Raw genomic sequence first — 12,102 nt, forward strand, 5'->3', positions numbered from 1 at the left:
GGATTCATTAGTTTGAATATACATTGAACCAAAAACTATCATAACATCTTAGTTGAAAATTCAGTATACTTTATTTTTGACAAAACATCCCATGTTTCGGTAGTGACTGCACATTATCGGTAGTGACAGTAATTCTTTGGTAGCGACCACGTCACATTGCAGAATTTTAAAGGGGTCATATGATGCGATTTCTATTTTTCCTTTTCTTTAGTGTGTTATGTAGCTATTTGTGCATGTATACGATCTGCAGAGTTACAAAGCTCAAAGTCTCCCACAAAAGGATTTATTCTATCTAAAAGAGAAGGCTGATCCAGACCGGGCTAAAACGCCTCATTCAAACACGCCCCCACATCTCTACGTCACGATGTGGAAATATTTGCGTAATGCCGCCCAAATGTTCATGCAAACAAAGAAGGCGTGGTTTCAGGAACCGCAGTAATGTTGATGCAGCCATGCATGTCAGGGAGACAGTGTGTGTTTCTGTGCGAAAGCAAAAGCACTTTATTTGGCCTTTCCGAAAGTAGATGCAATGAGGAATCATTGGTTAAGATTTATTATTATTTTACAACAGAACAGCACAACCCAGATGTTTGAGAATTTGTGCAACGCATTTTATGGACGACAGTTTTGTGAACCTAGGAGAGTAGCCTACAAGGCTAGCTGTGCAAAGGCTATTTCTAAATAAAATTGGGTCAATTCCAACTTTGCTTTTTTTTTTTAGTTTAAGTATTTGCTATTGACTGTTCAAATGCTGAGTTTTGCGCCGTGTAGAGTATCGCGTCATGTGTGTGTGTGCGCGTGAGAGAGAGACAGGGTCACATCACAGTGGAGTCAGCTTTCTTAATCGCGGCTTGTGTACTGCAAATACATACGAGCATCATCACTGTGTCTGTCACGCAACTCTGTTCCCCTTTCGGGCTTGAACTGATGGTAAAACTAAGGACATTATGTACTGTCTTTACATTTATGTTGAAAGCTGAAGCTCGCAATTATGGAAAGGGACTTTACATTTCTGACGCGTGCTTGTGGTGTTCGGCCAATCACAATGCACTGGGTCAGCTGGCCAATCAGAGCAGACTGTGCTTGTCGGAAGGAGGGGCTTTGTAGAAAACAACGCGTTTGAGAGAGGCGGGGCATAGAGGAACTACAATAATGTACAGTATTTGAAAAATAATGTGTTTTTTGAACATTAAAGCATGTCAACATATTCTGTTACACCAAATACACAAAATAATGATCTTTAAAATAGCATCATATGACCCCTTTAAGACTAAAAATAAGTGCTTTTTTAAATTAAGGATTTTACCGTGCAATATATTTCTACAGTATTTTGGTGCAAATTCATTTGTCATTGTCTTGGCAATTTTCCATTTCAATGAAGGTAAGAGACATAAGTCTTTTGAAAGTTTATTTTCTTGCTAGAAAAGGTGACAGTCATACAGTCATTACATGGCTGCAGAATGTGACCAGGAGAAATATGTTGACTCAGCATTTATACCCTAATCAAATCCGGATGCTTCTATTTCATCCAATCATAACACATTTTCAACATATGTGTCCATTTAAGGTATCTAACTATGTATCTGCTGTAACTATGTGCCCTGTATGTGTTTCTAAGTATTTAATACAAATAATTTTCTTATAAGCGAGCATGTAGGAACTTTAAAATAACACTTCTTGTCTCACTCTCAGCTACACACACACATATATTTCCTGTTGGTCTTTTAGCACATCAAAATAACTCAATCATCCTGATGAAGCATTTAGACAGTTTAAAGAACACTCTTTAGTAGAGTAAAGCAAATAATACCTATAATAATAATAATAAAAGTTACCTTACATCATTCATTGATTAATACAAATTGATACAAAATTGAACAAAACCGTACAGGTTGCATAATTTTCAATATTACCAGATAACAAATTAATAACTCAAATTAATTAACGAATGATACAACTACTATAAGTCGATCCAACCTTACCCAGATACATACAGTACACTCAAAATGATACGTACTATATTGCAATCTCAACTGCTTGATTTTTGTATTGTTGAAAAATGGAAAATATATTATCGCTCAACAATATATTGAAAGTTAGATATATAGTACATCCTCCTTCACCTGCATGCATACATTATATATATATATATATATATATATATATATATAATTTTATTTTATTTTATTTTTTTATTTTTTTTATATTGCATTAAAACTTATGGTCGTAAAAAAAAAAAAAAAATTCTTAACCTTTTTATATCTACTAATAATAATAATTAAAATAAAATCATTCCATATGTTTCATTGATGTAAAACAACAGAAAAATATATGACTATTCTAAAGTTTGGGCTCATTAAGATTTTACACACATATATATATATATATATATATATATATATATGTGTGTAAAATCTTAATGAGCCCAAACTTTAGAATAGTCATATATTTTTCTGTTGTTTTACATCAATGAAACATATGGAATGATTTTATTTTAATTATTATTATTATATATATTTTTTATTGCCACTATATCTCTTAAGGTTAAACTTCAGGTACATTTACATCAGAATATGAGCAAAATTTTGCCAGCACATCTATCCACCAAATGTACCAAAGAGGATCTGAGAACACATTTAGATTTAATGTAGTTTTAATTATTATTAATGCAATTATATCAATGTTATCTGGTTCTTAGGCATTGAGGCTGTTATTGGTGGCGTGGGATCGACGGCTGATCTTCTCAGTGGGCACCTCCAGCACCACAGGAGAATCAGACACTGTCATCTGGAATGAGATCCATCACAAGACAGAATTTGGCTCCAATCTTACTGCACATGGCTATCCAGATTATGGCTATATTGACAATGTACTGGAGGAGCTTAAAGCCCAGGGCATCACTGAAGACGAGGAACAGCAACTGTGAAGAGGACGGGATGTGCTCGATGGCAGTGAAAAAAAAAATGGTACTAGATGTTCTAGGAGTGCATCTGAGCTCAGAAATACATGTGAATTCATATTAAAAAGAGAACTCTGATACCGGTATAAAACAATGTGACCAATTGGTACAAATAACTATGTAAATGAGGTACAAGTCAGCAAGTATCCTAATCTCAATACAAATTAGGGCATGAAGTAACCCAACTAACATGAGAATGATATTTGGTTAAAGGTGAAAGATAGGTTTGAAAGAAAAAGGAAAGTGTGAAAAGCAAGAATGGGAGGTGGAGGGGACTCGTGAGGTAGAAAAATGAGGGAATAGAAAGACTAAGGAAATGCAGGTTATTGAAGCAGTGTTGACGTGTTTTAACTGCTTAAGCGATGTTGCAGTGTGAGTTTGTGTAAGTTGTGTTAAACCGTAAGTGTGGGTGTGTTTATAGTCAACTCTGGTACCTCTAACTGGATTACTTACTCTCAATCTGTTTACTAGAACTCAGAAGTATAGTTTAGTGCATATGAATGCTTGTATTATAATTTGTATTCTCATACATCATCATTCCTTGTTTTCATGTATTGAGAATTTCTACTATTTTTGTACGGATGATAACGTGTGCATAAGATTCAGAGTTTTGATTCATCAAAATAGAGCAGCATTTTAATATCAGCTGAAAATCACTTTTATGGAAACATTGAATTCATTTATGCTGGTTTATATGAAGCATGAGAAAACCAACTAATTGTTCTTCCTCAGATAATTTAAGTACTTTATTTGCTCGTTGAGGTAAAAGATGTCTCTAATGCATCTAATAGTTATAGATTGTAGAATATCACATTTTCACGGTACAGGAAACCAATTTGGTGGTTTAAGCCAAGAAGTGCTGCTTTACTCCACATTCAGCATTAAATATGTTCAGCTTTAACACAGAAGAAAGCTATAAGCAAATGAATTTAGACAGTGAGATGACAGAAGGAATAGCAAATGCTTCATGGCTAGAAAGATGGGTAGTTTAATGATCCCTAAGGGTCAGTTTAGTAAAAGTTTGCCAAAATGAATTTTTTTTGCATAAACTGTTGCATCTCTTTTCAACTGTTCTTTACTGTCCTTATATCCTGTTTTTAGGCCAGTCTGTAATGCTAGGTCTTATATTGACCTGTTTTATAATGATCCACTTCTAAGAACGTGCCATTGTTTGGTATGTGTGTATTTGTGCATGTGTGAGCCCGTGCAACATGTGTATGTTTGCATTTGTGCTTGATTAAATGTAAGAGTGTATGCTGTGCATCCACAACACAGAGGTACGGTGTTATTCATCTGCATAATTGTCTTCATGCATTTCTGTTTGCATTTCTCTTTTATATTAATGTTTTCTTCTATTTTCCTAGTTTATTTTGTTTTAAGAATGTTTCATACTGAGAAATTTTATACTTAAAGTTGAGCCTTTTTGGTTTATTTTTGTCTGTCTACACAACAAATGCTATATTTGTTCATATGAAGTTGGGGGCGGGGGAATTAGCTTAGAAGTCGACCAACTGCATTATGTAGAGTTTTGTAATCTGTTAAGTATTAAGATAAAATGATCAAATAAAAATGTGTAATTTTGTGAGGGGGGGGGGAACTTTTTGACAAGTGGAGAATTAAGCATGATAATACCTGTACATGAAAATTAAAAAAAAGAAAAAGAGAAATCGAATGCTTTCGCCGTCATTGCATCATCATTCACTTTTCATAAAATACTGTAGGACATTTTGTTATGGTAATCTGTAGCTTTTATGCATAATGATATATGAAACATAAAGTGCATTTAGAAAACACTTTAATTTGTTTTGTCTTTTTTAATAAATTGATGTTGTTGCAGCAGCTGTTTTTTATGTTTCAGCCTTTTGTTGAAATACTTTAAATCTTTTTCACATCAATTTTTCAAACAAATGTTCACATGTCTGAATCTAAGTGCACTACAGTAAATATGTGACTCTGGATCACAAAACCAGTCTTAAGTAGCACAGGTATATTTGTAGCAATAGCCAAAAATACATTTGATTAGTAATATGCATTACTAAGAACTTCATTTGTACGACTTTAAAGGCGATTTTCTCGGGATTTAGATTTTTTTGCACCTTCAGATTCCAGATTTTCAAATAGTTGTATCTCGGCCAAATATTGTTCTATACTAACAAACCATACATCAATGGAAAGCTTATTTATTCAGCTTTCATATGATGTATAAATCTCAATTTAAAAAAATTGACCCTTATGACTGGTTTTCCAGGGTCACATATGGTAGATAGCCTAAGAAAAACTCAAAATAGAGCCCAATTTTTGTTTTCCCCTTAGGCACGAGTTGAGTGGAAATAAATGGAAAAAGATTAGTAGATCATAAATGTCTAATAATAATAGAAATAAAAAAACGTATAAAGAACCTGTTTAGCCCAGAATGGTTCTTCAGCATAAAAGTGATTCAAATCAGCTTTTGCCATTTTAGTAAATTCCAAAAAATGGCTTTATAGCACTTAATAACCATGTATTGTCACTTTTTTTTCCACCAGAAGGAGCTGTTCAGTCAGTTCTGAAACTGTGACAGGCGTGTGTTCAAACTTACTTATTTTTTAATTTATTTAAACCATTGACATACTCAGCCACGGAATCAAATACCTTTCTCACATTAAAGGACTATATTATCTTTTGCTTACTGATTACTTTTTATGTTCAATGGCCTTTTTAAGATCAATTTATAGGTTTCTTTTGCTTTGCTATGCCCCCCCAAAACGAGACATGCAAAACGTGCAGTGTTGGGGTGCCTCCAGGACCAGGGTTGGGAACCACTGCGACCCCCTTTCCACATTCCACCTCTGCAGAGTACATCAGTGTCAGGCAGGCTCTGGTAAGTTTTATAGTTTTAGAATGTTTTAAATCCTAATGTTAATATTTCCCGTGTCACAACCATGATATATCAACACCATCTTCCAATTTCAGAGGAAATTATTTGAAATATTTAGATAATTTTGTGCCCCTGAAGCAGGTTCTATTAGCATCTAGCATCAACAGAAAAAACAAAACGACTACTACATGAACTTTTTTGTGTTTTGTGAAAGAAATGCCAAATTTGTCAACACCGTCAGATGTCGCCACCATCAGATTTTATGATGGTGGTGACGGGCCAATGATGGAGTTGGCATTCAACGTGAAGTCATCATATTTTTGTGGTTTTCAAGTCATTTTGAATTATATTAGATATAAAAGAGTGTTTCATTTTTCTAATAATGTATAAATACTAAATATGTGACATGACAGCATATATTGCTTTTGTGGATTGATAGTCATCACTTCTAGCAGAGTTAGGGTTGAGGGAACAAGATTCAGGGAACATGAGGCTGAGGGAACACAAAATAAAACATATCTATACATAATACAGTTTGTTTGTATGCTGATCACATGTTTTCTGGTCATTTTTGGATCATTTGTCAAGATGTTTAAATCTGAATATGATGAATGTAAATGGATAGAGGTAACAACTTGTTCATTTAACTGTTTTTAAAAGTAAAAATCGATTATTTGTGTTCCAATGATATATCAAAATATTTAAATGTGAATTTTGAATAAAAGCTTTATAAACAACAGCATACTCGCTGTTTGTTTTAATACAGTAACTGATTGATTCAATGTAATAGATAATTAAAATGACTACAAATTCAGGTTTTCGTAACCACTGTCAGATTTGTCAACTCTGTCCGGTCTGTCACCTCCGTCAGAGGAATATTTTATTATGATATTTTATATTTGTTGTGGAATTGTTGGTCACATGTGAAAGTGTAATCTGTCTTCTAACATGAGAATGTGTTTTGAAATGTTAAACGCATCTTGACTGCTGTTAAAAATAAAGTTGAAATTATATTACACAGTCCAAGGAGAAAAGCACATTTTGATAAAAAAAGAGAAAAGTTGGGAGGTTGCATCAAAGCATAGCTCAGTAGCTTAGTACATATAATATACATAAATGTAGTTTCAGTTGTCTGAGTACAAGGTTTTATTTTTTCAATTTTGCACCCTGTTTTGTCCTACTTCTGAAGAATCAGTGATTTAATTTATTATGCGTTTAATTTATTATGGTATTCCTTTCAGTGCAGTTGATGTATCAGTTGGGGCGAGATGTATGAGTTGATCAGGAAGGGCCAGAATTACTTCAATAGGTCACAACAAACATTCTATTATCAGGTTCTTGCCACTAGAGGCAGCTGAATCCTGGTGGTGTAATGATGATTTAGGTGTGATGATGATTCCGATTCATGTCCCTGAGAACTAGCCCTAACAAACACCAAGCCCTATTTAAGGAAAAGGAGAAACCGTAGGCTCTTATGTGTCCCTACATGTCTTAATTTCACTTTCTTTATGCCTAATTATCTATTGTGGCAATTCACAATGTTTCTCATCTTTATGCATTGTGACCATATACAGTACATAAAGTGTAACTTCTGTTTATAGATGTGTGGTTAACACATGAGGAAAATAGGTTATATGCCCTGTTTTTTAGTCATTCTTTTTGTTTGGTCAGTAATTAACTTGTTTTACAGTGACTGACTTCTTGTAACCTAAAGGTGGGTGTGGGTGTGTGTGTGTGTGCGCGTGCATGTGTGAGAACTCATGCATCACACCCAGTGCTATTTTATTATCCTTGAGATACTAATAGTTTTTTTTTTTTTTTCAACCGCTTGCACACAAAATCTTTACTTGTCACACAATTTCTGAAAGCTGACACTCAAATGCCAGAACCACAGACCAAATCTGCAGAACCATACACTAATTTTCGGCCTTTGACTCAGTTTTCAGTTTCATAAAACACTTTTTACAAAACACAACACACAATTCTCTGTAACACAAAATTCTAACAGGAATTAATATTATGGCAAAGGTGTTTGCAAATGTTTGCTTTTGAGATGTTTGTGATATTTTGAATGCAGTGCTTCATTTTGCAAGAGATGTGAGGCATTTTGCATTTTGTGTGTGCAATTCTTGGATTTGTGTGTAAAGTTTTGAGAAAAGAGGCAAAGTTTTGAAAATGTGTGTAAACAGTTGAAAAAAAAAACTAATGCTTTTCCAATATTTTGAATTAGGTTTTATTTGTATATTTTAATACATTTTTATTTTATTTTTAGTAATTTTGTTGTTTTTGCCCATTTTTATTTTATTCTTTTTTTAAAAGTATGTCTATATAGTTTTTATTAATTTTACTTTTAGTTATTTTAGTACATGCAAGTTAAACTAAATGAAAATGAGAAATGTTGCCTTGGGAACTAGCTGGGAAAGGAAAAACTTTAAATGTTTATATATATATACATGCGAGTGGCGCGGCGCGACAAAATACTATAGAACTCATTATAATCAGTGATGCGGTCTACACCATAGATATATATACATATCTATGGTCTACACTGGATGCGACACGACAAATCCCCGACAGAAAACTGCTGCTGCGTTCTATTCATGACGTATTGACACACATTTCAAATGATTTTCAACGGTCGCTTTGTCACGTCCAGTGTACTAGACAGACTTTAGCTGTTGCGGCGGAGACACGGCGTTACTCGCCTATCGAGAAGAAACAAAGCGACCTCGGTGTCCGATCGCAGGCCTTCCGCTCCTTGAGTTCTCTCCAGCGCTGGAAAGCTGATCCGATATTTACACGTCCTACTTCTTGCCTTATTGCCTTCTTTTGTTCCGCAGACGGTTTCCTCTTTTGTTTATCCGCCATCTCTATAGCTGCGTTCCAAACGACGCACTATACACTATGCACTTGTACTCAACCATGTAGTGTATGAATTATATAAGGTTATTTTGTCATTCATAAATGGAGTCTGATAGCCCCTCCCCCTTCGCTATGTAATTAAAGCTGCGGCAGTTGAGTGCATGAAGTGTTCAACATTCCACACTTCGTTTTTAAAGTGCACTTTTTATTTTTGGAATTTTCAGTGTGAACGCACTACTCGCACTATTTATACCACAAAACGTCATAGAATAGTGCATAAGTACGCGATTTGGGACGCACCTTATCTTTCTGTCGCTCGGCTAATGTCCGTCCTGTGCTGTGCACTGAACGCTCTCTCCTCCACATCATGAGTAGACACGCCCCTTACTGCTGATTGGCTACAAGGTTGTTTTGCTACTCGGCCCGAATCAGTTTTCTAAAGCGTTTTTGAAAAATCACTTACCCCACCTTTAAATGCCTCCTAAATCGTGAATACATTCAGTTTTGCAGGTTCCTTCACACCTTAAGGGATTAATTTCAAGAATATATAACTTATGTCATTCAAAAATAATGTCAATAGAAAAGATCAAAATGGAATTGACATATTCAAAGACACATGGTACAAAGCTATTGAAAGAGTGAATGGGACTTCATCTTGTGCGTGACTGATTCAGATGAAGTTTCTCTGTCATATTTGTTGCAAACCAAGTTGTCTAAATGTAGAGGAAACATGCAATCAAAGTAATGCTACTAAGGCGTTAACTCATAAGTTCTGTTCCTAGTCCAAACTGAGATAATTTTGGTTTTGGTTTTTTTATATTTTAAACTCTGCATTTAACTTAAGAATTCACCATAATCCAGTTATGTCCTATTGTGTTTAAAATAGCCCTCATGTTTCAATAGTCTCTTGTCTAGCTTTGTTTGTGTAACTTGCTGTTGGTGAGTTTGTCAAGTCTGATATAGTCAACTTTTCAAGTTCAAGTAAAGTTAATGTCTAGTTCTAGTGTTCAAGTTAATGTTGTTTACTGATTTTGCAGTATACCACACTTACACATATACACTATATACATTTGTTTTGATAAATATGTGCAACACAATCAGGGGCGTAGCCATCATTTCAGAAGTGAGGGGGACAGAAAAGTCAATTCCTTGTGCTACTTCCCTGCCTATAGATAACAGCTCTGAGTCTTCTCCTATAATGCCTGATAAGGTTGGAGAATACATGGCAAGTGAACTGAGACCATTCCATAATAAAACTCTCCAGATCCTTCAAATTGAGGTCCACACTGGTGGACTCTCTTCTTCATTTTCACCACACAGGTTTTCTAAGGCATATAAGTCAGGGGACTGGCCATGGCAGGACCTTGATGTTATATTTAGTAAATCATTTTTTGTGCCGATTTTGATGTATGTTTTGGATCACTGTCCTGAAGGAAGATCCAACCACAATGTATTATAAGATTTCTAGCAAAGGCAGTCAGTATTTGATAGAATCCTCTTCCTGGTTCATTCATAATATTTCCAGTTGACTGGAATTTCAGAATTATTGCCCTGATGGTGGAAATGGGTATTTTAAACTATTTTGCTATTTCTTAAAGCCACTTTCCATTTTGTGAAGCTCAACAACCGTTGGCCGCACATCACAGCTATATTCTTTGGTCTTGTGATGAATGACTAAGGGAATTTGATCTATGTGTTAACTCATTTATACCCCTGTGAAACAGGAAGTCATGGTTGAACAATTTCATGTCACCTAGGTGTACTAAAATATCAAATATCAATTGGAATATATTGATGAATATGACGTTATATGACGTTAGTTTGCAACAGAATCAATCAATCAAGATATCTGAATAGCTACTCAAATGTCAAAGCAGGTGGAGACAAGAAATGCCATCGGAGCAATAAATATTTTCTCAATAAGTGTCATTTAGAACAATAGTATAAAAAGTATGTGCAGAGTGAAGATGATTCATGCTTATTGTCAGAAAATGTCCCTTTGCAAATGAACTGTGAATGGAAAAAAAGAATGCAAATATTATTCGTAATAACATGAAAAGCACCATAACTGACAACAATGAGTCCTCCTACAATAGAGGTGCCACTGGAGTTATAAATGAAGGTTCAGGTGCAGCTTGTTTATCTTGTCTTTTTAAAGCGAGTGCTTACTTCAAGCAAGTGACAGTTCTTCCAGTCCCTCCACCTCCAAAAGTCATCATTTTTAATCTTTCTATAGAAGATACATGTAATTATAGTCCAGGGCTCAAGATGTGTCTCATACTTGAGCTCCTCCTTTACAGAGAGCAAGCTAAATGGGTTTACTCTGACCACTGTCAAGGATTAGATGTACATGTGAACTTGTGAAATACAGCTGTGAGCCAGCACAGCTGTTTCTCAAGATGATTAACTGATTTGTGCACTGTTGTGTACTGCATTTCTACACCATCTTAAGACAGTCTTCTACAACCAATCCACCAAAATCCCACTAATCAGAGTTAATAGAATGAAATCAGCATAAAATGTATTAACAAAGACAAATATGAGTGTTACATGAACAAAGTGTTGCATTTTTAATTAGAATAGTCATCATGTGAAAATGAGGTCAAGAATAATATAGAACAATAAAATGAGCATGACTCATGAAAGCAGCGATTATCTGAAAGCAGGCTGAATAAAGGCCTTACCAAATAAAGATGAGCATTACACATTTCTAGCTTGGCATGCTTTTGTACATGTAGCTTTTTAATGTTACTCGGTTGGCTACTTTGTCACTAGGTCATTACCCTTGTGTCTGAGATGCAGAAGTTATGCCCAAATTGTTGGTGGTGTTTTTCTGTGGAAATGGCTCTATGTTGAGAATAATAATAATGTTGAGAGTAAACCTTAAAACTACAGTCCTGACAACTATTCTAATGTAGCTGTGTGTAATTATTTACAGAATGTTCATGATGGTGAATGAAACTAATTAGCTAATTAAAACGAATCAAATTGACCAAGCAAATTAGGTTATTGTGATCAGAGGATCATGTCGAGCGGCTTATATTGTTTCATCAAGTGATCAGCATCTATGGGAGAAGCTGGATCTTCATAATAAGTAAATTGCTCCAAATTTGATCCTAACTTAACTTTTACAACTGGAATGTTAATTCATATTTCCTCATCAGATGATTAACAATGTAAAAAAAGGACTTCATAGGAACAATTTGTATTTAAAATATATGTTTCCTGGGCCACTTCCCAGCAAGCAATTTTGCGTTTAAAAGATGTCTATTAGACGTCTAAATATAGCCTAGACGTCTAGGCTAAAACGAGGCTAAACTTGGGCTGTCAGTGAAAATCTAATAGACGTCTAATCATAGCCCATTTATATACTAGTCATCAATTAGACGGCTATTAAACGACTACATATATACGTCTAATAGAC

The 12,102-nt window shown here is 34.8% G+C and overlaps 1 protein-coding gene across 1 annotated transcript in view; it reads left to right on the forward strand.

The window, feature by feature from the left end:
• The window catches only part of LOC107720303 (E3 ubiquitin-protein ligase DTX4-like), a 22,051-nt gene extending 17,267 nt beyond the window's left edge, over window positions 1-4,784 (forward strand). The window contains exon 7 of the mRNA XM_016527987.1: window positions 2,699-4,784. Within this exon, the coding sequence (XP_016383473.1) occupies window positions 2,699-2,926 (228 nt within the window). The 3' untranslated portion in view covers window positions 2,927-4,784. The remainder of the gene's footprint in view (window positions 1-2,698) is intronic.
• Window positions 4,785-12,102: the final 7,318 nt, after the last annotated feature.

Source organism: Sinocyclocheilus rhinocerous, unplaced genomic scaffold (assembly GCF_001515625.1).
Source record: "Sinocyclocheilus rhinocerous isolate Xijiao unplaced genomic scaffold, SAMN03320098_v1.1 scaffold4923, whole genome shotgun sequence".
NCBI lineage: Eukaryota > Metazoa > Chordata > Actinopteri > Cypriniformes > Cyprinidae > Sinocyclocheilus > Sinocyclocheilus rhinocerous.